This window comes from Chiroxiphia lanceolata, chromosome 1, assembly GCF_009829145.1.
Source record: "Chiroxiphia lanceolata isolate bChiLan1 chromosome 1, bChiLan1.pri, whole genome shotgun sequence".
NCBI lineage: Eukaryota > Metazoa > Chordata > Aves > Passeriformes > Pipridae > Chiroxiphia > Chiroxiphia lanceolata.
Window position 1 is genome coordinate 43,578,348 of NC_045637.1, and position 24,949 is coordinate 43,603,296.

General features: G+C 38.6%; 1 protein-coding gene across 1 annotated transcript in view; it reads right to left on the minus strand.

Moving 5' to 3' along the window:
• Positions 1 to 24,949, minus strand: part of SPIDR (scaffold protein involved in DNA repair) — a 198,626-nt gene that overhangs the window by 107,668 nt on the left and 66,009 nt on the right. Inside the window, 1 exon segment of the mRNA XM_032682155.1 lies at positions 12,957 to 13,176. Coding sequence (XP_032538046.1) covers positions 12,957 to 13,176 — 220 coding nt within the window.

Consider the following 24,949-nt stretch of genomic DNA (forward strand, 5'->3'; position numbering starts at 1 on the left):
TAATAATCTACCATATCTTAAATTGTTTCCTCTTTGGAGTTGAAGATGATTGTTTTCCAGTTTAAATTTTGAAAAGCAAAATTCTTCCACACAGCACAGCAAAACAGAAAGCTTTTGCTGGCTTGTCATCTGATTTGGAGAGGCAGGATGTAGCAGATTCTGCCAAACTTCTCAAAATCCCAACTGCTTTCTGAAAGCCTGTCTTTAATTTTTTTTAGTACTAAGGAGTCATTATCTATGGTTCTCATGGACAACTACTGGAGCATTTGTGCAATAGAGTAAAGAGTGGTGGTAGGCAAAGTATCCACGTAGAAACAGATTTTGGTACCCAGCAAACAATCTTTGTTTAAAAGAGACCAAAGCAGTATTAGAAACCTTCGGTGTCTATTTAATGCAGGGAGTGGCATACCCAATACACCAGCCAGGAAGGGGGACACATACACACAACTTCACAGATTGATTATTTAAACTCTCAGAAGTTGAAAAGTATTAGGTACATTACCTCTGCCTTCCTACCTTATGAAAAACAAGTAACTAGATAAGAAGTCTAACAAAATTGTCATCTGTGTTGCAAATAAAGTTAAGTAGGAAGGTGGGGGATTACAAGGTAATGTCATCCAATTTGCTCTCTGCTTACTGTAAAGTATATGAAGAATATTTTATTTTTTTTACCCATTTGACCTCCTAAATGGATAAAATCTATTACATCTTATCAGAGAGGCTTGGTAAGGAATAAGAGGTGAACCCAGTAATTAAATATGTTGAAAGGTTCCATGATAATTTAAAATCAATGATGGATTTACCAGAGCAGAATCAAGAGAGTCAAGAGGAAAGGAATGGGGTAACACAAACCAAAAACTTTTGTATTTTCCCTCGAGGGTGAAGAATTAGCATTAGACAGAATAAAATATTTAAAAATCACAAGCCACAACAGTCTTTTAGAGGATCATTTGAGGAAGTTAAAAATTCAAGCAGTTAGTGGAAATATGAAAAGAAAAACATCCCCACCAAACCCAGGAACAGGTCTGTTAGGCTTTCAACAGGTTAAAAGCCTGTCATAGCCAGGAGGTAGCTCTTAACAGAACTGTGGCATGCAGGGAAGTTCTCGGTTTCTCCCTTGGCAAGCTCAATTCAAAGCAAAGTTTGTAAATATCCCAGGGGAGGGGGCAGAAAATGACACTGGGTTTCAGAAACATTTACGAGTATTTTGCAGAAATGAAACTTCACTTAAAGAGATCAGTTTCGCTCTCCGGGGTGGGGGATGGCTGTCAGCATGCAAGTTCAATGGCAGCCAGCACGGAGAGGTGCTGCAGAGAAAAAAGTTGTGTGAGCAGTGCTGTGACTCTTACGTGCATCCCCACATTCAGCAGCGATAACGCACCGAGTTATTACAAGCTGCGCCAAAGTGGATGGCGCACGAACCCGAACAAATCCCCCTTCTGCGGACAAACAGGCGCGGCAGCTGTCTCGGACAGATCTGCCACCCGAGACCAGCTTTACCTGGGCTCCTGCTGACAACATTGCCACCTTCCGCAGCCGCCTGGAAGGGCACGGATCTGCGCCCGGGGGCTCGGGCAGCCTCCCACCGCCCCGGGGACTGCTGTGCAAATGCTGCTCAGAAAGGTGTTTCCCCCCCGCCGCGCTGCGCAACCACACTGCTGACTTACAATATTTTATTTTCTGTGATTGAATTGATGCAGAGTACAGCACAGTCCCAAGAACCACCGGTCTGATACAACCGAGGGATAAGGAGCGCGGCACACAAGAAGGGAAACGCCACAGAGGGAACTCATTCTTCACCACACGTAAAATATAGTGTTGAATGCATCACCAGCATGACTGCTGGTGTCAAATCCAAAATAGCTCAGGAAGCTGAGGAAAGTCAAAGCAGAAGTTAAGGGGAGGAGAGTTTCGCTCTCCCTATGCCTAGACCTGAGGGCATCTCATTCCAGACTCCATCCCCAATGCATTCAGTTGCCAACGTGCCCAGTTTCACTCAGGAGTGGTAGTACTACATGTACTGCCCTGGCTTCCACATGTTCCTAATGGAGGCTTTACAAATGCCAATATATGCATTTTACACAAGTTTTAACATCTGATAAGATTATACATTAAAAGGCTGGATTTTGTCTTGCCAGCTTGCAGGGAGTATTTTCCTCCCAGTTGTCCACAGTCCATGTATAGTTAATAAAGCAGTAGCATTATGATAGCAGTTAAACAAACTACAACTAATAATAAATTCAATATATTAACCAGAACATATAGTCCACATTCTGGATGGAAAATGGCTCTATTTAGACATAGCTGAAGTACTCCAAAGCAACTGATCATGTGGGATAAGGAAAAGTCTTTCCAAGAAAAGCTTCAAAAAAGTCAACAATGCAAACAAGTAATATCTGTATTAATTTAGAAAATGGGTGTTTAATCTAAATAGGCGTAGAAGGGCCTTACGTAAGATTACACACCTTTCCAAATCTCAGACATCCTCCAGAAAGGCGGTTTTCAATATGTGGGCTTTGCCTAAGAACAAGATTTGTGATCACAGGTAAAGGATCCCAACCCATGAACAACTAGAACACACAGGAAGGGAATACTTTTATAAGTAGTCTAATCTAAAAAATACATAGATTTAAAAGTTGCTCCCTCCCCCTCCCCCCCCCCCCCCCAAAAAAAAAGAAGTGCCATTTATATTTAGGTTGTGGAAGTAACTTCTTCCCCTTGTTTTCTCCTCTAAGCTGAGCTGGGGCAATTTCAGGGTAACCAGTAAACCTAATAGGATTCCATCCCTTCCTGAGCAGCAGTCCTCCAAAATCAGGAAACTGAACTGACCTGCAACCAAAGGCAATTCTCAAGACTTAGGTGGACTGTTCTAGAAGTTGATAATGTGGTATGCTGATGTTTGTTTTTAAAATGGGTTTGGTTTTGAGTATAGCTAGCAAACAGCTCCCTGCTATACAGCAAGATTCAAAAGCAAACTCCTAGAGTCAAATATCTCCCATCAAAATTAAACAGTCACCTCATGCAGAACTTCTCAAACTCTAAGCCAAAGGAGACTGCTAAAAGACAAAGGAAATACTAGGCAATTTTTGTTTTTTGTAAGACACAGAAGGTAAGAAATATTTGGGAATATAATAAAGAACTATACAAAAAGTCTTCAAATAATTTGAATAACAATTGTGATATACATATACTGTAAATCTGGGCTCCTTTAAGCCTACAAACCATGTAAATTCCAGCAGCAGCCCATATCAATAAAATGTATCTCTTCCTCAATCTGTACATTCACAATGCATAAAACAGTACCAACCCTATTGAATTAATATTTATGACAAGCTCAGGGAACCAGAAGACAAGCAGTATTTGCTAAGGCACAAATGCAATGCACAAATCTCACATAGTTGCAGTGCCCACTTTCTAAAAAAATGAACCTCAGCTTGGAGGAGCAATTTGTTTTCGGGAAACACAAAAGACAGACATGTTGTGCCATGCTGGGAAGACAAATGAAAACACAAATACAATCAATGTAATTTATGGTTTTATACTGAATCTAAAGTGTTCTCAAGTTCAGTGCTTTCAATGTGTGCACACAGCATTGTAGATATTCTGCCAGCTTTTTTTCAGAGTAGCTATGATCCTCAACATCTGTCCCAACAATACCTCAGAGATGGCGACAGGGGTATTTCTTCACAGCCTCAGTTCAAGTTACAAGGTATTAGAGCTGAACAAGCTGACAGACTTGGTTCTGCCCTAACAGATATGCTGTGAACAACAGCAGCAGCATCAAGGTGGACTTGCAGTCTCCTTTTTTACACCAGCCAGCCAAGGACCAGAGACTATGGACAATGTTTCCCAGGAAGATTATGATGATGGGCTTTGCATAATCTGCTCTACAGCAAATATGCACCACTTGCTAAAAAAAAATAAAAATCCAAGACTTAAGAAAGGGAAAGATAACCATCAAGACAAAAAACATCCACAGAAGTGTTCTCTAGGTTTCTTTATCTTTAACTCTTTTATCAAGGAGAGAGACAACAGATAAAATTTCAGAAGTCCAATGAGGTTAAAGAAAGGGAAAAAAACAACCAAAACGAAAAAAAAAAACATACACACAACAAATGTCCTTTCCACATACTGCCAAGTATGATTTTTTTTCCTTTGGAGCCACATCAGTGATTTGGCTTTCCAAACACACAGTGAATCCCTCAAAGGTAAAATTAATGGTTGTACACTACTTGGAATGTTATAGATACTGTTCCGATACTTCTGCTGGGAGAAACTCAGTGTTCCAGAAAGCTGTACTGGGACACTCACTAGAGGAGTATTTTTTCAAGACATCTCAAGAAGCTGTCAAAGGAGCCTACCAGTCAGGGAGAAGTAATACATTGCAATCTGCACAGTTAATGTTGACTCAGAAGACTGTAGGAAGAGAAGCTTCATCAAACACACAAAAGGCTGCACTGAATGTTTCACAGCTGAACTGTTTCATATACCAAAGTACATTCTTCTGCCAAAAATACATAAAACCACGGGCATTTTTTCCATGAGCTTTTACTGAAAGAAAAGTAATGTGCCTGGTAGAAGTAACAGCAAAATTTTTCTCCCCCTTCACTTCCCCGACCCGTGCCCCCACCCCCCAGGATAGCTGAGATGTTTTAAATACTGCATTTTGGGTAGCAACATTCCAAATCTTTTAAATATTTGAAGGCAACATTCCCCTTTTGAAATACTTGGGGATTTATTTATTATTTCTGCCAGGAGTACAGTAATTAACTGTTGCTTACCTACACTTAATATCACATTCAGGAGCAGGAGTCTGAGAAAGTATACATTCATGTTGTAAGGAATCACCAGACAGGACAATCTGGCAAACTCACACTTTATCCATCTCTTTGCCCACACAAAATTGCCTAAGGACACCAGCATCCTCAGCACAAAACCCCACTGTAGTAAAAAATATCCAGCGTATTCAAACTGCATACAGAACTGCATGTAAAAATCTTACTCTAGCTACACACCTACCATTATAGTAGCAAATCACACCTGATAAATAAAGAGGTGAACTTGAAAATTGATTCTCCATGATGGGCTATGGAAATATATTTTATTTCACTAAGTGACAGTGCTGAACAGCAATCCAACAAGCAGAAACCATAATTTTTCAAAATGTAAATTTAAAAAAAAAAAATTAGCTGATTAGTGATAATCTTAAACATTTAAACAAACCCATTCACACAATCAAAACTTGCTCTTTAGTGGTTAAACTACTCAAGGAATTTTGGCACATAGTTTTTTTACAAATTAAGTATTGTTTTACACGTCCCAAATGTGTTAGTCATAAACATTAGCAGAGGAATACAAATCACAACTTTTTAATAACCCTGCAGTAATTCTGAACTTGTTCATCTGAACTTATTTAGCTTGTTTTTCCTTCATGACTGGATAAAACAGACTGCAGTGCCAGGTCTTGGCTCCATCAGTTGCTCATTAAACAAGATCTGGAATTTAGCATTGGATTGAATACACATGGGAACTCATGTGAAGCTGCTCATATATCATTGATAGCTCCGTTGCTAACACAGAGTTTATCCAAGACCGTACATTTTTCGTTGACTTGAACAAAGCTGTTCACCATCCTCTGTTTTTGACGTCAGTGGACAACTACCCACTAACAGTATCTGTCACTACAAAATGCTTGGAATTTCCTCACTTATAAAAGCTGGAAAGTTTCAAGTACAGACCTTTCATTAAAAAACAAAACAAAACAAAACAAAGCAATATTAGATTTTTCAGGATAAGAATATTTTGTGCATATTATAAGACATTTTAATTCTCACTGAATGTTTTTTCCAGTAATTTAAGAATTCAAACATAAACAGCATCACTGACTATAAAGAATGGATGTTCAAAACCATAATTTCCCTCTTCTGTTCTTAAAAGCCATGTACTCAAATGTATGCTAATTCCTCAACATGTAAGCACCACAGTGAGGTGATTCAGATTTTTCCCATTAACTGGACACTACAATCATTCCAGTAGGATCCAACTTGGATGGTATCTATTATTTAACAAAAATGCAGAAAAACACACCCTTAGTATAAACCAGGTTATTCACATTCACTGCCTCTTTTCTACAACTCCTTTATTCTTACAAGCAAAACAGCCCATATTGGAGAGAGTCATGCTGGTGGACACTCCCTCCAGAGCGTGGAATTACCTCCTGAGAACACGCAGTGTTCCTTTTAGGCAAGCTCTGTGCAGGCTGCCAGGGTAGCCTGTGGCCCTTGTGTGAGCCAGGAGCACAACAACTGACTGCATGTCCCCAGTTCAGACACATCTGGGCAGGGAGACGCATAATACCCCGATGGAGGCTTTTGTGCTGACAACAATGCGTTTCAACCATGATTTAAAAACCAAGCTGCTGCTTTGCAAACACACCACTGGCTTCTGACCCTTCTGATTTGGCCGAAAGCAAACAAGTGTATCAACAAAACCTCGCACTTCATTGATACAGTACAGTGGAAATTCCCCTTTTTCATTGTGTCAAGATACCATCAGCTATTAGCCCAGAGACAGGCAGTCATGTTTCAAAATCCAGTTTTAATCTTCTACAGAACTCTGTATCTACAATCTTGAGGCTATCTTCCCCAAATGTGATTCTATTCTTTTCTCTGTGGAAAACCCCTTTTATAGAGAGCAGTTTTTAATCTTTGTTCTTCAGGGTACTAATATTTTGTGTATGGCATTCATATAATACATCTATCCATGCCATAGCTGTAAAAACAAACACGTCTCTCACTGTAAAAGTGTGATTATGTTACTATGTTTATTAGACATAGCCCACATCCGAAATACCAGGTATCTGTTCCTTCAGGTGGTTGTGGCACATCACAGAAATGGCAGAAATTACTTGTTCTCCTCTTGGAATCAAAGCTGTGTAATTCTGTGTTTTTCCAATTATGTCATCCACCTACGAAGGAACATCACTATTCATTGATTTGATTAGTAAGAAATTGTGTTATTTCAATTTTCTACATGCAAAGTAAACAAACACAATAATATTACTGGCTTAATCTCTTTAGTTCTAGAGACGTAAAATAGCATATACCTAAGCAGCTCTACAGATGCAACTTTCTCCCTTTACATGAGAGGACAGAAAAAAACCCAAAACTTTTTAAAAGAGCAAAATGACTAAAATCCTAAGGATTACCTTGTCAAAAAAGACAAAGCAACAGAAGCATTGAAGAAATTATATTAAAAGCTTGCTAGGGATAACTTTCAGTTCATAGAAAGTGTATGTATCCCTGTTCTCTAAAGACAACTCATCCCATTTGAAGTGATTGCATTAGGAAAGTTATATCCTAGCAAAACACAAAATAAACACTTGCAAAAAAACCTGTAGCTGTTTCAACTTCTTCTGAAAGCTTCAATTTTCACAACTGCATGATCTCTGAGAAGCAATTCCAATCAGATGATATGATCTGATCTTTGGCTCTAAGGCCATTCCCATACGTACTTTAGAAATAGTGCCCACACTGGCTTTACAGCTCTGAAGTTTTGTAGAATTTTATCTTCTGAGTGAGTCTCATCCCTCTTATCAGGGTTTTCCCGCTCTGCTATTGTTACATTCTTTCTTTGAAGATGTTAAGGCAGAGCCAACATCTTTCCTGATGGGAGGGATCTGACTGGTGATCTTTTCTCCCCCTCTTTTCCATCCATTTGAATATTTATATGTGTATACAGAAGTGCCTAGATTTCATCAGAGGAAGATGGTGAATACTGATCATTTGGACAAAACTGATCTATCAAACATTCAAAGAAGGAACCTCTCTGCGGAGTAACCAAAGAAACTGAACGTATGCAAAAGATGTTCTATACATGAATTTAATTCTTACTTGTATTTTACCTTTATGGAATGAGAAAATTTTAAAGGAGATAGATGCTTTCCTTACAGAGCAGCAGGAGGTCATTTCTGCACTTCATTAATATGTGAAGCATAGATCCTGCTTTCACATGATCTTTCTTGTGATAGGTATTCTGTAACAACGTTCTTACATGCTTCCCTTGTTTGGTGAGACAACAGTGATAAAAAGTCTCTATCTTCATCAAATGGAAGCCAAACACTCTTTAACATGAGCCATGCTAGCTCAAAACACCTACTTCGTGTTAGTGTCCTATGTTGGTCCTGTTGTTGCTCACACAGATGATGTAAGACTACGCAATGTAAGACAGTGTATTAAGTAAGACAACACAAAAATCACAGTAATATATCCATTTATCATAAATCCTACTGTTGAGTCAACAAAACAGTCTACAGCATACCCAGGATAATTCTAAAGTAGAAGAATATCTAAATCCACAAAGCCAGATTACTTCTTGTACATGAATTTGCTCAGAGCTTGCTTGAATGTTTCTACAGCAACTTCCATCATGGGCCTACATTAAAGGACTTGGGATATAAGGTTTCATTCCTGTACATCAGCTGCTCTGCAGCAATGTTTTGTAGGAGCTCTTCTTGGCAGTAAATAATTCAAACTCTTCTAAATCTCACTGAGGAGAAACCAAATTTAGCGCTATGCAAATAGAAATGAAAAGTCTCCATTAAACACTTTCTCCAGGCACTGGAACACTTTCAAAGCTGAGTAATTATGACTCCCTGTGGTTTCACAGGTTAAGAGAAACTAAAGAACAACTTTGAAGTTGCTTGTTGATGTCACAGATTTAAGTGTTTTATATACTTGCCATACCGAGTTCTTAAAATAAACTGTCTCGGAGAAGTTGCACAGGGAATAGCGGCTATCCAGCCAAGGAGCCTGTCTTCTGCAGTGTTTACAGGCAGTGTAAGAACAGAACACAAAGTGGTTCTGTCCCCTTTATGCTATCTCAGCCTCCACTTATCAGTACCATGTGAACCTCCTGAACTAAAGGCTTCATACCAGACATTCACATTCAATAGGTATGGATCAATCTCTTGAGTCTGTCCAAATCAAACGTGATCTGTGGTTTATACTGCTATGGCCAAGAACTCTATTAATATCACATACATCTAGTGGTTTAACTTCAGAAATACATGAAAAACTTTTCAAAGTTGTTAAATTTAATGGTGAGGAAAAGGATTCTAATCAGCACCATTTTCTTCACATTAATTTATCTTGAATATTCAACAGTAGGCATATCTATGAGCAGGAGGCAGGAGTATCTAAAGGAAACTGTCTATCCCCAAGCCTTGCTGTCAGCAGTAAAATGAATCCTGAAGTCTCTAAAGATGCCAACTCTTACCGCTTTCTGTTAGGTATGGTAAATTATTTCCATAATTTTTAAAATTAAACAAACAAAAAACCCCAGGTAAGTTGAAGCCATAAAATCACCACCAATAAAACAGTGGAAGCCTTTGTTCTCGTTCTCTCATGTCTTTGCAGTAACAGTCTTTACTTTTTGCTGGATATGTATTTCTGCAAAGTGAATAAAGACTTGGTAATCAATTTAATTAAACTCAGTAACAAACTTTTTCTTTTCCAACTGTTAAAAACACTTAGTGATTCAGATTCGGTTTGTAAAAAATTATGAGGTGTTCATTTAAAATCTTAATCCAAGGAATTGCTCAGGTACTGCAAAGACAACCCAAGGCAAGCCTACGCAGGCAGGGGCAGGCAGGGCTGAGCTCTTTTGCCTGCTGTGTTCCTGGCTGGCCAGACACAAACCAGCTCCAGCCCAAACCACACAACCGTCTTCATGTGATGTGTCCAAGTTAATAGACCTTATTTAGATACAACACTGCACTAATACTTCCATATAGCCTCAAGATCAGAGCAGGCTCCCATCAGATGTCTCAGTGGCCAGGCAGCTGAGCTCTGTCCTCCACCACACACTCTGGTTTGAAAGAATTAATCACCCTAATGCAGTTGTTTTCCCTATAGCAAATGACAACTCTCACATCAAATACCTTTCATTCAAGATTGTAAATATGTGCCTTAAGACACTAGATCTGAAGAAATTCATATCTAGTTATAAAGAAATCTGGGTTTAGTCCTGCAAATTCTTGCTCTGACATAAAGATTCTCTAAAAGCCAGTGGGATGTCTCTCATGAGCAATGTCCAGGTTGGTAAGACTCCTATAACCAGGTCCCTGTCAATATTTTATTTTTTAAATTAAATTGCTTGTATTGTACTGCTTGTAGTAGTGAAGTTTCATGGGACTCCATATACAAACAAATACCAACAAGTATATTAACACATCTCTAAACACTGCTTCCTAAAGTACTTATGTAAGTCTACTGCTAGAGATGTTTCACATACCAAGCTGTGCACTGAGTTCACAGCACATACAAATACAGTTACAAAAGCAAAGTCTAATTTTACAAAGGCTCCAGAACAATGCATTCAAAGTTTGCTCACAAACAGTTACATACAGAAGCCAACAGCCTGTGTGTCCACATTTTACTCACTTGGCTACCTGGTCATAGAGCAAAAAGCAAAGTCAGAATGTAATTCTGGGGTTTTATTTTAAAGATAATGGGAAATTTTGCTCTCAGGACACTACTTTACAGGACTAGAAGCAGACCACTTACAAAACACCCCATCTCATCCTATTCTATCTTACCATACAAGTATCTCAAAATACAGGACAATGACACACAGTGTGCTATATGTCCCAAAACCATGCAGGTCATTCAAATATTGTCTCCCCTTGCACCTACTTTTTTTTGTTCCCTTTTGCTTCTGACTGGTGATATCAATGAGACACATAAATATGCTTATTTCAACATGTCAGAGTTGGATTTAGTTAATTTGTTTTTACACTAGTCACACATTTGAATTGACAGACAAGCATTTTAACATGAACAGTATTTGTTTTGAACGACAGAAGTACAGATTCAATGCAGAGTAACAGAAACTACATTTCAGCTTTCAGAGCCCTTAAGTAAGAGTTTAAGAGAATAGAAGCTTGGAACCGTGATACAGGAAACTTTCATTAGTGTACAAGTTCAATTTCCAATTAATGTAAACTAAAAGGGCCAAATTATAATCTAAAACAAAAACATCCCTCACCCTCTCCCCTCTCCGCCTCCAGTAGATTTAGTTTAACAGTATCCAGCCCAACTTCTTTTGAATTCTGGTTGAGTAAAAAAAGAGACAACTGACATTAAGATAATTACAAAATGACAGAAAATAGGACTAAAGATGAGGTATAATGCAGTTTTTCCACTACTAACTGATGTCTTTATAAAAGTGCCTTGAGAGTCATATAGGTAAGGAGAGCAACTCTGATGTATCCCCTGTCCAAATATTCTGATTTCATGAAATAACTCTTTGCCTACATGAAAAGCAGATCCCCCTAAAATAATAATAATAATAATAATAATAATAATAATAATAATAATAATAATAATAATAATAATAAAGTAAATAAAAGGTGGTATTTCTGGAAAGACAGACAGCTATGAAATTTTCTCAAGAAATCTCAGTTTACATATATATAGGAATTAATTTTATGTCCAGAACATCTTTAAATTTAAACAATGCGAAGACTACACAAGTACAGCTGCAGATGTTTGTAGTCTGGAAAGAATTGTATCAGTGCAGATTTACATCTTCCCAGAGCAGATGTGAAACGAGCTGGAGCAGTCCGAGACTTACACATGCTAAGTATACTACAGTAACTGTTCAGGAAAAGAAAAAAAGGAGGAAAACAAGAAGTCGAATCATACTCTAACTAAAACACTTTTTCTGGTGCAAAAATCTTTGTGTAGCTTAAGGTCTACATAGAAGGACAAAGCAGCATAAATACAATGACTTGAGGTTTAAAAACATCAGAGGAAACCTGAAGAGAAAAACAGAACTAAGAAGCTTGTAAGAGCAAGAAACAAGAAGAAAACAGAGGCAAACAAAAGCAAATGTAAAGCATAAAAAGAAGCTTGTCGTAGAAAAAGGTAAATTAGAACTAAACACCTTAAGGTGGGAGGAAGGAAAAAAACCAGCAGTGACTTATAATCATATCAGACTAGGAATTAAACTGTATTTCCCTTCACTACTGATCTATTTACATCTAAACTATCAATAGTTGTATCTGTAGCCATTATAAACCACAAATTAACTATCTTCCCTTAATTTTTGAATTGCATCCAAAAAGAGTTAAACAACATTTTAGAAGCAAAAGATTACAAATTGGGGAACTCAAAAAAGATTTGCAGCTATCAATGAGGATAAAAGCCAGATACAGGCTTTTGCAAAACAGGAAAAAGTATTTTGCAAAAGGATATGGTCAAACACTAGAGGTAGCTGAACTCAGGTAATGAATGCTGAAATACATAAGAAAAATATTTCCTCTTTTATCATTTGGGTGGAGAGGAGTGAAAAGAGGAGTAATAATCCCACTTCAAAGTTCCCTTGAACTAGCTGCTTTACTAGAAATCTCATCACTTTTTGCTACCCCTTAAAATTCAGGTAAGTAAACCAATTCAGAAAAAAATCACAAATGTAGACCAACATTTTGAAGAATTCCAGAAAGGGTTGCACTGAAGAAGGATTCAGGGAACTGAAAACTGAACCGAATGCTATAGAGTTAATACAGACTTTTCCCCTGAAATATTATACCCATACTCACAGCAACAGATGAGCATTCCTGAACTACTTTGCTTCCAGAAAGTATGCACTTTATTGGCCTTATCATTGATAAGACATTGCTCAGGCCTTCCTAGAGCTCTAAACACGAAAATATTAGTGAAAACACAACTGAAGCCCTGAGCAACACTAGAGGCATTATGATACACATTTAGTTATCTGGGCTATCTTTAAGATATCTGTCAAATCCCTCTAGTTGCCAAAGACAGATGACCACAAGGGAGCCATGCTTCCCCTTCACCCCCCAAGGTCTTTCTTGCAACAATGCAGCCAGAATTCTGTCAACTTCACTTTGTTCTGCAGTGCTACAGCAAGTGTGGCCCTTTCTTCCTACTCACCATGGGGGATAGATGTGGATGACATCCTGTGGTCTGCTCTTGAGGTGAGCTGCTGTCTCTCTTGTAAAGAGGACTTTGAGTATTGGTTCTTCTGCATTGACGACAGCATCCTCGGGTGAAAGTGTAGCAGGAGACTGTTCCAGCTGCTGGCAGATGGCAACTTGTATTGTACACTCCTCAAATATTTCTAAGATCTTCACAATTAAGACACCACATTTATCTGGAAAGTAAATGAAAAATAAAAATAAAAATGCAAAATCGGGATGAGGAGAAATAAATTCTGAAAATAAAAAATAAAAATGCAAAATCTGGATGAGGAGAAATAAATTCTGGCACTCTAAAGATGTGCATCCCTCTGCTCTCTGCACATCTGTCCCAATGCAAAAAATCCATCTATAAGCAGAATGAATTACCTTACCAAAAGACCTATGTTTAGGTTTTGCAACAATTTTTATTTTCTTTATAGATACTATTAACTGTGGAGAAAAAAAGCCTACCTGCACTTCTTCCAAACACCAATGCAATCACAAACTCCCTACAAGAAGCCCTCTTCCACCACATTTGAACTTTTAAATCTTGCAATTCATGCACTTTGTTGTCTTTTTTTTATTAGATACTGCAAAAAATTACATTTATTTAAAAACAGAATAATCACTGTTAAAAGTGAAGTTCTGTTTGCCTTCCCTGACCTTTCTCAAAGTAGCTGTTGTCAGGGACCAAGTTAAGAGAGTACAAAGCATCTAAAAGCTGATGATTCACATTTAGAAACAAATGTAGAGAAACAGGGAGTAAGATAGATGCACTGCCTGAAAATAATTATTGCAAAACTGATCATCCATTTTACCAGTAGGCAATCAGGGTATGGAAGGTTCTCTTGTTTTAAAGCAACACAAACAGATACCAGTATCCCCACAGTTCGATTCTAAGCACTTTTGTCTGTGCTGAACAAGGAATAACTTTGCACTGAGATGAAATTACCTCTAGGTCCCTTTGCAGTCTGCACAGGGCGACAGCTACTTGGACAAACTTTGGTCTATGCTGTAAGATTGTGTAAGATTTGTTCTCACTCTCACCTAGCCCCATGCAGATCTGCACTCCAGTCACTGAGGGGAGAATAGTTGTTACCTCCCTGATGAACGCTTTGAGTATTTAGTGGGGCAAGACAGGGTCTCAGAGGACAAAGGCAGCAGAGCCCCAGTTCTACCCTTTTTGATTCACAAACTGCATTGGGAAAAACATAGCATCCCAAGAAAAACAGCTGATATAAATTATTGTCTTCCCACAGCAAAGAAACAGGGGAGGAACAGTGAACATGATACTGGAACTTAACAGCAGAGCTGTATACTTATTTGTTTGTTTATTTTAAGGCTCATTTCACAACTGTGAATGTTTTTCCTTTGGAAAATAAATCAAAATATTTTAGTTTGAGTTTATGAGAAACTTAAAAAAAAAAATTAACCCAACTCTCAAGAAATCTAAACCAAAGAAACCAGGACCTAAAACCTTTCAGATTTATTAAATTCTACAAAAGAAAAAAAAAAGAAAATATTTTGTCCCTGTCTTTATTAAATTTCATACCAAAACTGAAATAAAGTAATATTGAAATATAAAACTGAAATGTTCTCAAAACCACTTTCACATGAAACAAATTTTCATCACATGCAACATGCTTCTGCAAAGCATTCTGCTTTCCTTGAACCAGTATTTTCTAACAGGATAAAGGGTTCCACTGACAGTCTGTCATAAGATGTACATAAGTCATTTCTGTCCAAACCATTACAGTATGACCTCCTTTTCCAGATCTGAGAAGCAGAAGCAGGAGAACCAGTCCTTTCTGCCAAGTCCTTTGAGACTAACTGATGAAGAGAGAGGGTTGTCACACTATTGCTCCTCACTGCTGTCACCTTCTCAGAGAAAGCTGTAACACTGCAGTGCCACTCCAAATACTCACCGCACTGTGTTAATATTTGCTTATGTGCAAACTTCTGCCAAGGGTGAGCGCTGACTAGTTTTCTATGCCTAAAGGGGAGGACAGAATATTCACACTTGAATTCTGTTTTGCCTGACTAGCTGCAGTTGTGGTCCTCTGTCAACCCCAAGTCATCTGATACACATAAACAAATTCTCCCAACCACAAAAATTCTCATCCTTTAAAGTAACTGAGTACTTACCTCCTCCCTCTAGACACACTGCACAATTTGCATTTGCATCCACTTTAAAAACCAAGTCACAAAAAAATCAGCTTCAATTTTGAAACACACCAACAGTTTATTTTTTAAAAAAGGTATTAAGACAGCTTGCGAGAGAGATTGTCCATCACTTCTGAACTACACATTTCTTACATGCAGAATTTTATGACAACTCTTAGTGGTCAGCAGTATACATGTTACTCAGCTGATACAGCAGGTTGAAGACAATGAATGACAACCTAATAGAACTTTTCTTTTAAATACCTCTGACTGTAAAACAGTTAAAAATACTAGGTAAATCACGAACTGTATCTATACAAAAGCATCTAAAAGACACTGGAGTAAAAAATACCCTACCGGGGTACCAGAGTCTTTTGCAAGCCTGAAGTTGCTGCAAACACTGGGAGCTGATACTAAATGAAGCAGAATGCTTCTACATTAAAAGCATCTCAATTTCGACAACTAGCCAAGTCTCACACTTGGCACACACGCACATTCTACAGAACCACAATCTATTTGTTTATTTAGATGCACAGAGATAGTTTAGTTTAATTACTCTGAAATTATTATTACTGCTGATGATAGTGTTCTCTTGAACAACATGGCAAAGCACTTTGGATTGCTGGCACGTGATGAAACACCAAAGTTCAGAACGTAGCTTCAGTTTTAATTCATTTGGCTCTTGTATTGTTATGTCAATCAAAAATAAATCAAACATATGGGGCTGCACACTGAAGGCAGAATTTGTGGGTGAGGAGACGGGCTGGATCACTGCAAATTCTGCAGTTTCCAGAGAAGTTCACTTGTTTGTTCATCCACGTGAAAAGCTCACTTTAAGGCTTTGCAATGTTCTCTTTCACCCTTGATAACTCACAGAAGTTCTTGCTTGCTTGCTGAAGTTCTCATTCACTTAATTTCATTTGCAAAGCAGATCTACAGCCCAAAAAATCTGAACACACAGATGTGCAGATTTCATAGCAATACCTAGCAATCTTAAACAAGGAAGAATACCTTATAATAATATGTATTTTAAAAGGTGCAATCAATAACTGTGCCCATTCCTACCACGCATATTCTTTCACTTCCCATTCTGCTGTCTAGGACACTCATGAATTTCTTTCTTCAGGGTTAATTTTTAAGAAAATCAGTGAGCTAATCCAGCTAACTGCAAAGCCACCAAAGTGCAGAAGCATATACTAGGGAGAGGAAGTAACAAATGATGGAAAGGGGGGAGATGGGGCAGGAAGGGACTGTGGAAGAATGGTACTTTGCAGTGACAGTCCAACCAGGCTGGATTAAGTCAGTTTCAAACAGTATCCAGTGACTTCTTTTCCGCTGTGGTGCCCAGGTTGGATTGTCATCAAGAAGCTCCTGCAGCACACAGGAAGGACAGACATGATGAAGTCACTGAACAGAGATATCGGCTGTTCAAGGTGTGATCTGCAGGCATATTTGATACCATAGGCATATATATATTCTACAACTCTTGGCCAGACTCATCTTTTTTGAGCCTCAATGTCCACAATGGACAGACAACACAGGAGGGTAATGAAAACATAAGTCAAGGCATACCTAGTGTTATCTTTCAACTACCAACTCTAGGCATAATGCTATATACTGGAAGGATCATGAAACAGAGAGAAGGAATAAGAACTGCAGGTATGTATGGAATGCTTGTTTAAAAAAACCCTTCAGTTTACTTACTTGAAGGTAACCTTTACTCTCCACTGCACATGCACACTCACAGAGTGAGCATACAGCTGCCCGGATGCATTAAGAAACCTTCCTGAAGCAGCAATTTGAGGACTGTTTAACAAAGCTCTTACAGAATCAGAGAATATCTCAAGTTGAAAGGGACCCATAAGGATCATCAAGTCCAACCCCCTGCTCCTTGCAGGATCACCTAACACTAAATCACCATCACACTTGTAACAAATGTGGGTAGAGCCCTTCCCAAATCTTCGTTCGCGAAGCCCAGCCATGATGATAAATCACAGAACAAAGAGCCCCCTGCAAACGCTCCTTGAACTGACAAGTTTGGTGCTGTGGAGAGCCTGTTCTAGTGATAAACCATGCTTTCAATGAAGACTTTCTTCAAATATTTGTCTGGTTCCAGATGCCTCTGCATCAGTGAAATGCTTGAAGAAGATAAAGATGGAAACCCAAATAGCTGCCTGATCAGTTCAGACACAGGTGCATTTCTCAGCAAAGCCCTGGGTGCTCTGAGCTCGGGTGACAGAGGACTGCTGCAGCTCAGTGGTCCTGGAACACAGCCTAGCATGGACAGCTGCCCCTTCCAGCATCTCTGCATAGCCTTCACACAGAGTCAGCTGGAAAGCCAGAGAAAACACCCACTGACACAGGATCATTTGAAATATCTGGCCCCATGAATATAAACAGAGGGCTTATTCATCCCAGGGGCATGAAGTATAATTCAATCCCTGATACACAAGGCTCAAGGTACCACAAAGAAAGATAGAAAGGCACTGATAAATCTGGCTCTGACAAATCTGGCTGATGGGAATTTTGAAGAGATATTTCGGATGTACAACATGTCTCCTCTAAAAAAAAAAAAGCAGGAGAGACTGACTGGTGGACGAACAAGCCATTTAAGCAGGGAAGCATCTCAGGTAAAGCCTTTCTATGACTGGAAAGAACCTCCATCACCTCTCAGACAAGAAACAAGAAGTTCTAACAAAGATGAAGAAATCCCGATCCAAACCTAGGCAAATGTAACATCATCCTCTCACTGCTACTCTTAGCAGAGTCCTTGAAATCAAAGGAAAAGGTCTTTTTGGCAATATAGCAGTAATGGAACAAACCTTGGGCATGATTTCCAAAAAAGCCCAATGCTCCATAATTGTGTGATCCAAACAGGTTTACTTTGTATGCATGGGTTTTGAAAAAAAACCAGTAACTTTTTGTTAGGAGAAAATCTTTTATTTAGAACTACTAAGAACACAGACAGAATTCTGGCTCAGAAAGCCCCCGAGTCAGAGATCTTTGGGAGATCACTGGGAGAATGCTGTGGGAAAATATCAAGTGTTAGCCCTGTTATCCTTTTTCCCAGGCATTTTGGTAGCTCTTGTCACTGCCAGAAACAGGATCCTAAGCTAGAGGAACTTTTGTTTTAACCACCTAACAGATCTGCTCTGGCATCCATACTTAATTATTTAATTCCAGGTGTCCTCTGGGATGTTGGTCTCTCACTCCAATTTGCAACCCAGACATGAAGTAGCTCAATTAAACTACAAAGATAATTCAAGTGCCTGGGAGATGAACAAACAAATTTCACAGTGAATGCATTAGTTTCCTTGGGTAATTATTTTCATTTCTGTTTACTACTTCAGTGCATAGAGTGATGCTGCCCTTCAGTCACATACCATGTCATATACCATGACATCAAAACATGTTTTGACGCAGTCCTTTGCAGATGTTTTTTGTTACTCTGGATTCCGGGAAACTTAAACAAAAAGAAAGGAAAAACATTGAGGGGGGGGAAACATTCACTGTTCCTTTGGAGATAATAGACCCTGAGGTCTTGAGCGTTTTGAAGATTTCAGCATCACTCTACAGTCTCTGGCAGACTAAATGCCCTGATTCTTCAGCCCTAACATAGTGGCTTCACAGCAGACACATATATTTAAGCCACATCAACACTGAATGTACATGGTCATGAATGATGCACTGGCCATGCCAAGGGCAGCCTAGGAAGGAGGCTAAGAAAAAAGCCTTTGACACTTAACAACGAAAAAGCAGTTTGGAGAGAAGGAAAGGAAAAAACATCAAGGAGCACAATTTAAAAAAACCCAAATGTTCAGACATTCTGGCTTCAGTGCCTGAAATACAACTCTAAAGTTTGTTTTAATAACTCTGGAACTACCACTAAGGAAGACAAATGAGGAGAAAAATATAGAAATTATGATCTCTTGGGAACCACATATTTTATGTTCCTCTTGCGACACAGTGACAGGAAGCTGAACACATTGCAAGGAGAGGATCCATGGCGCTTGATGTATGGAAATGCATCAGATGCCAGTACCAGTGAGACCAATGCATTTCACCTCACTTAAGTGAATTTTGCCAAAATGCTACTGTTCAAGTGTTCCAAAAGAGCACCTGAAGCCTTAAATGGAAAGTCTTCAAAGGGAACAAACATTCTTTAGAGCCAGTCGATAGAAGTGCAGCAGCAGAGCAATCCCTACAAGACCTACAGGGTGAGAAAAAGTGTTTCAGGACAGTAAACTGAATCCTACATTATTTGAACATGTTAGCTGGGATAGCCAGTGCACCTCCACGCAGATCAACTCAGCAGACGTAACACCATCACATCAACAAGACCAAAACAAAGCCAAGTTGACTCTTTGACAGTGAGTACTCCTGAATTTTCCATTTTCCATTCTGCCATGAAAATTTTAAAAATCGTGCATCTCACCCACAGGGCTGCTGTGCCCATCTGAATGTAATTGAATGTAATAATCATACGTGACACAAAGGAGAAATAAGTTTTCCCAAAGGCCACAACACCAATGCAGAAAGCAGCATACAACAACCACACAGACCAGTTCTTACAAACACAGAAGACAAATGGAGCTTAGTAAAATGCCAAGCAGTGTATGGCTCTGCTCCACTGAGCATTCCAGAAAAGCCCCAAAGTAATAAGCAATCATGAAGAAAAGCAGAGCAGGAATTATTGTTATTGTGACAATGAAAAGTATAGAGGAATGAACATACACACACCTACAGCAAATAAACATGAACTATCATGCAAAGCAAGAATGACAAAATAACAGAGAAACAACTCAGCCACAAGACTTACCTCATAGGTCACATGCATAAAAGAAACCAAGCAAGCAGGGCAAGAGACAAAAGGAAGAGTACTTCAACCCATTCCCTTTAAATCAATAAAAAAATTACATTCATGAAAGCAGAGCTTTCTGAAAAAAACAAGACAAATTCATCAGAAAACCCAAGGGAGAAAGACAAGATTGCCTGAAGACATACTAATATTTGAAAAACTGCTAACAAATATTTGTTTTATGCAAAAACAGTCAGGACAACCTGTATTTGTTCTTACCAGCTAAACAGTCTTAATTCTTGATCTTAATGAATGATACAGGAAAGAGGGCAGATGCTTTTAAGAAAAACAAATTACTGTTACTTTTGCTCAAAGAGCTATCAAACAAATCATATATATGAACTACAGTTTAGAAGGAAACTTGTACCTGACATATTTAGTTGAAATTTCTAAAAAACCTGGTTGAGAAGTTAAATTATACTTTCTCTTAACTGCCAAATTCTTTAGAAATATGCACTACAAGAAATGCAGGCTTTACACTCAAGTCAAATTTCTACTAAACCTAGCTAAAAGCTTTTATAAAATAACATTTCCCACTGAAAGTACAAAAAATTGTGGGCAATTAATGTTGGAAATAGTACTCACTGCACTAAGAGTGAAAGTAATTTTCAGCCTTTGGTTCAGATGAACAGGTTAGATACGCATTATGGAATTATTAAGAAAACAAAGAAAACCCCACTTTATGCTTTGTCTAATAAAGCAAACTAGTAACACACTTCCAAATTTGTCTCTCTCAGTTATTTTTTCAAAGGCATTATTTTATCCCAACGTAATTTAACTTCTAATTGTTGAATGTGGGTTCCATAACTGCAGTTACTCGACATCCTCCTGGGACAGCACGTACTATCTGCACTGAAAGAATAGCCAACCACTTCCTGGTTCAAGCCACAAAGTTTTACTTTCATTTTCAAGTGTAAAAAGTAAAAAAATCAAATTACAGGCATAAATCAAAACAAAAACATGCTTTTGCTTGGCATCCCATTACTGTTATTCCTCCTTAGTCATGTAAAAATTGCAGGTGCAGGCATAACAAACTCAGCAAGCAGGTAGATACCAAGCAGACTCTTGTAAATCCAAAGTCAACGCTGAAAACCAGGTGAAGATTACAACGTTTTTACAGCCTGTATAGGGTTGCTATTCTGATCCATATGTGTTGTTATTCTTCCTGGGCTGGTAGCTTCTGAAGCCATTCAAAAAGATTTTTCTCAAAAACACATCAAGTCTCGCAGGCATGATGGCTTCTTGCCACATTTATATTAATTTTTAAAAGGCTGCTGAATTTGGCTGTGCTTTAAACACTATACATTCTTTATAAGAACACATGTAAGCTGCTTAAAGTAACTATGGATGTCATTATTGTTTCCCATAAGAAAACAAAAACATACAAGGAATTCTTGTTTGAATAAGACAGGTTTACATTCGGGTTTTTTTCCTTCCCAATGCTGTAACAAGTTCAGACAGCTGGCTAGGAAAAAAAAATTGGCCACTTGCTATGTCTCTCTATTATAGTATTAACTCTTAAGTAATAAACCAAACCATCAAGAATTAAGAAAATAAGCAACGACTTGCAAAATTCAGACTTTTGTGTTTTTTAGAAGAATTTTGCATAGTGAAGGAAACCCTGTTAAGGGTTACCCTTGTTTTCTTCATCCATGTGCAAGTTTCATGGCATTCAAGCTGCTAAAATCCTTTCTTCCCATCATCTTAACTAGTCACCGAAACTGGAAGAGGGGGAGTGATTGTTTATATCCTCTTCTGTAAACCTTTCAGCCTTCCTGAAAATGTAGTGTTACATGTGAAACCCTGTCCTCATCTCCAGGGCTTCACCCTCCTCCCTTCATGTGTGTGTTCGACTTGCCTCAGCAAAATGAAGATTTGTTGCCCCTTGAAGGTCACCTTCCCCTGAGAAGAAGGAGCGGTTTGGAAGGCAAGATCAATGGTTTTGGTTTATTATCAGTTCACTACTCAAATTCAATTGTAACACAACCACAAATCTTAATCTCAGGCTAACAAGAAGCAGATATCTTGTATTAGACTACAAATGCTAGAAAATAATATGTTTCTGTGTTTAAGGTAAAGAACTGCTTTGATGATAACTGCCAGGCAAAACCAAACAACAGAAGGTAAGATGTATAGAAAGTAAAATTTTGGATGTTACAAAAGGAATCTACATGAGTTTGCTTCAAATATTACTTGTGTCCCCTCCTATAGATAGGAAGGTCGTCTGAACGTAACTCAGAAAAATACTGTTTTTTCTTCTGCATCATGCAATCCCCATTTAACCAGCAGATGTTGACAGGAAAAAGGTTTGGGTTTTTGTTTTGGGTTTGGTTTTCTTTTTCCTCTCTCTCTTTCAGCTGGACAGATCACCTCTTAGCTCAACCAGGAAACTTCCTAGGGCAGTTGCACCACTGCATACAGAAAAAAAGCTTGCAAATGGTCTACAAGCCCATGCACAGAGTACTCTCAAACATTAGCTTGGCTGACTGGAGACATGCTGTTATGCAGACTGCACCTCAGCCTCCCTTTTACATCTTGTGAAGAAAAAATTTTGGATTTGTGGCAAAGAGCCTGACATCTGCCTCTGTTAGAACTAAACCACAGCAAGCATTCAAGCAACGCAGAGTAGCACGGACAAACGTTGTTCTTATATCCCTTCAGGCCTCTGTGTGGTATGTTTAGCTTGATTTACAGAAGTGGAATTACCAACCACCTTGCAGAAACGCATATCCTTAGTGAGTGCCTATCCCAACATAGGGACAGGCTGCCGAATGCAATTTTGACCCAAAATTGTCAAAATCAGAGCAAGTGCGAGGATTTCTTCTACCCTGCAGAATGAATTGGCCAAAAGTGAGACCCCATGCACTGTATAAAAACCAGAAAGTACGTGCTGAGAGGAGGTGCTCTCTTCTGGGCCGTGATTCATTCCAGTGACCAAGAGCCAGCCAAACCACAATGGTTACTTACAGAAAGGGGTCAGGGAGCTAAAAGACAGGAATTTTTAAAAACTAAAGCCAAAACCTAGGGGGTTTTGGATAATATGAAGATTGATATAAGCTAAAAGTAAGCAACAGCAAAATAAGGGCATAAAATTCTGTGACATGAAATGTCTAATGGGTTGAATAGCCCACACTTCTGAAACATTTTTCCTTAAATCTCAAATGTAAGAAGGATTTCAAACTGATATAATTTGAAATTGTTCCCCTTTGCTTTAGCAATGAACTCCTGGTCTGCATGTCCATGGGATATCCAAAATGATGTGACAGCTCTCCCAGCAACTAAGGTACTTCAATCCTCCACATTAATCTTCAGGCTTCTTTAGTAACTCAAATGAGTTTGCAATTCGAAAAGTTCTTTCCTCTCAGAAAGAGTCCTGGAAACAATGCAGTTTAGAAATATTACTGGGCAAAACAGAGGGGAAACAAAATTTGAGAAGACTCTCAGATTAGTGAGACACCCTTAACTTGAACCTAAAGTGATGAAAGCTGAAAGTGGTATTCCTTTGCTGTGCTGACACTTCACATTCCAGACTAGAAGCAATTAGAAGGTTATCTAGTTACATTACTAAAATTTCAACCATTCCAACTAATGTCCTCCAAACCAAACACCAGTTTTATTTTGGTGACACAAAACAATATGGCCATTCTAAGAATAAAACTACGAAAACCAAATTTTGTCCTAGACGGAAAACTATCCCCAAAATATTATCACAGCTATTTTAATGGTTATTTTATAATCCTAATACATTGGAGCAAGGATTGAGAATTGGAAGTGAAATTTAGGCTGTGAAGTTGAAGTGTATTCCTAAATTATGGCACGTCCAGCATTTTTCAGAAATTTTAGCAAATGCTTACAGGGTAAATGAAACAGTAGTTTGTCCTAAAGACTTCTAACTGGGCCCAAGTTCTCGTACGTTTTCAGTATGATGGCAAAAGGCATATCCAAGAAATAGTTCATCTTCTGCCAAAATTAAATCATCTCAAAGACGCTCATCAGAATTTTTTAAATGTACTTAAGAATAGACCAAGGTATTTTCCCATAGCCTTTTTCTCATAAAATGCTAACGAATTCTGACTCATTTTCTAAAAGAAAGAAGAATAATCAAAGAAAGGAATTCAGCCAGAGGCAGATGTTTAGCATGGAATATTTCAGCCTAGAAGTTAGTCTGACAAAATGGTGAGCAGCCAAACACAAGGTTTTGTAATGACACATGTGAAACTAGGACAAAAAGAATATTAGCATATTAGCAGTGTTGCAGGTCTGCTACTATAGAGAACATTAAAAATTTTCATTTTATTAAAACAACAAACCTCATCATGGCTGGGCTTCGCGAATGAAGATTTGGGAAAGGTCTCTATCCGCATTTGTTACAAGCACACTGGTGGATGAAAAGGCCAATACGAGACAAGCATGTCCGATTGCAAAAGCCACAGCAGAAAGACTCCTTAGGTGGTAAATTCTGCAAGACACGGTTCTTTCTGCGTTGCCTTTTCTCCTCAAGGGTGATCCTGCGTGTGTTCTCAAAGGAAGCAGCAGCGTTATAGATGGTGTGTCTCCAGACCTCCCGGTCGGAGGCCAGAGTAGACCAGTTATGTTGATCAATATGGTCAAGGCTGAGATGTTGTTTCAGGGAGTCCTTGTATCTCCTCTTTGGGGTTTCTCTCATGCGACAAACCTATTCAATATCTATTTCTGTTCCAAATTTCAGAAGCAGCAAGAGGATGTCTTCATACCCACATAAGAATGATAAAAAATCTCCTATCCATTAGTAACTCCGGTGGAGGTGTAATCAACGCAGAAGGCTTCACTAGTTTTAAGTGAGCATGCCTGTATAATTTTCAACATAGCATTTCTGAAAATAGTTGGCTAAAGACATTTCTGATTCCCTGATAGCACTTTTTAGTGAGTGTTCAAATACTGGTGAAATTCCAGAAGACTGGAAGGAT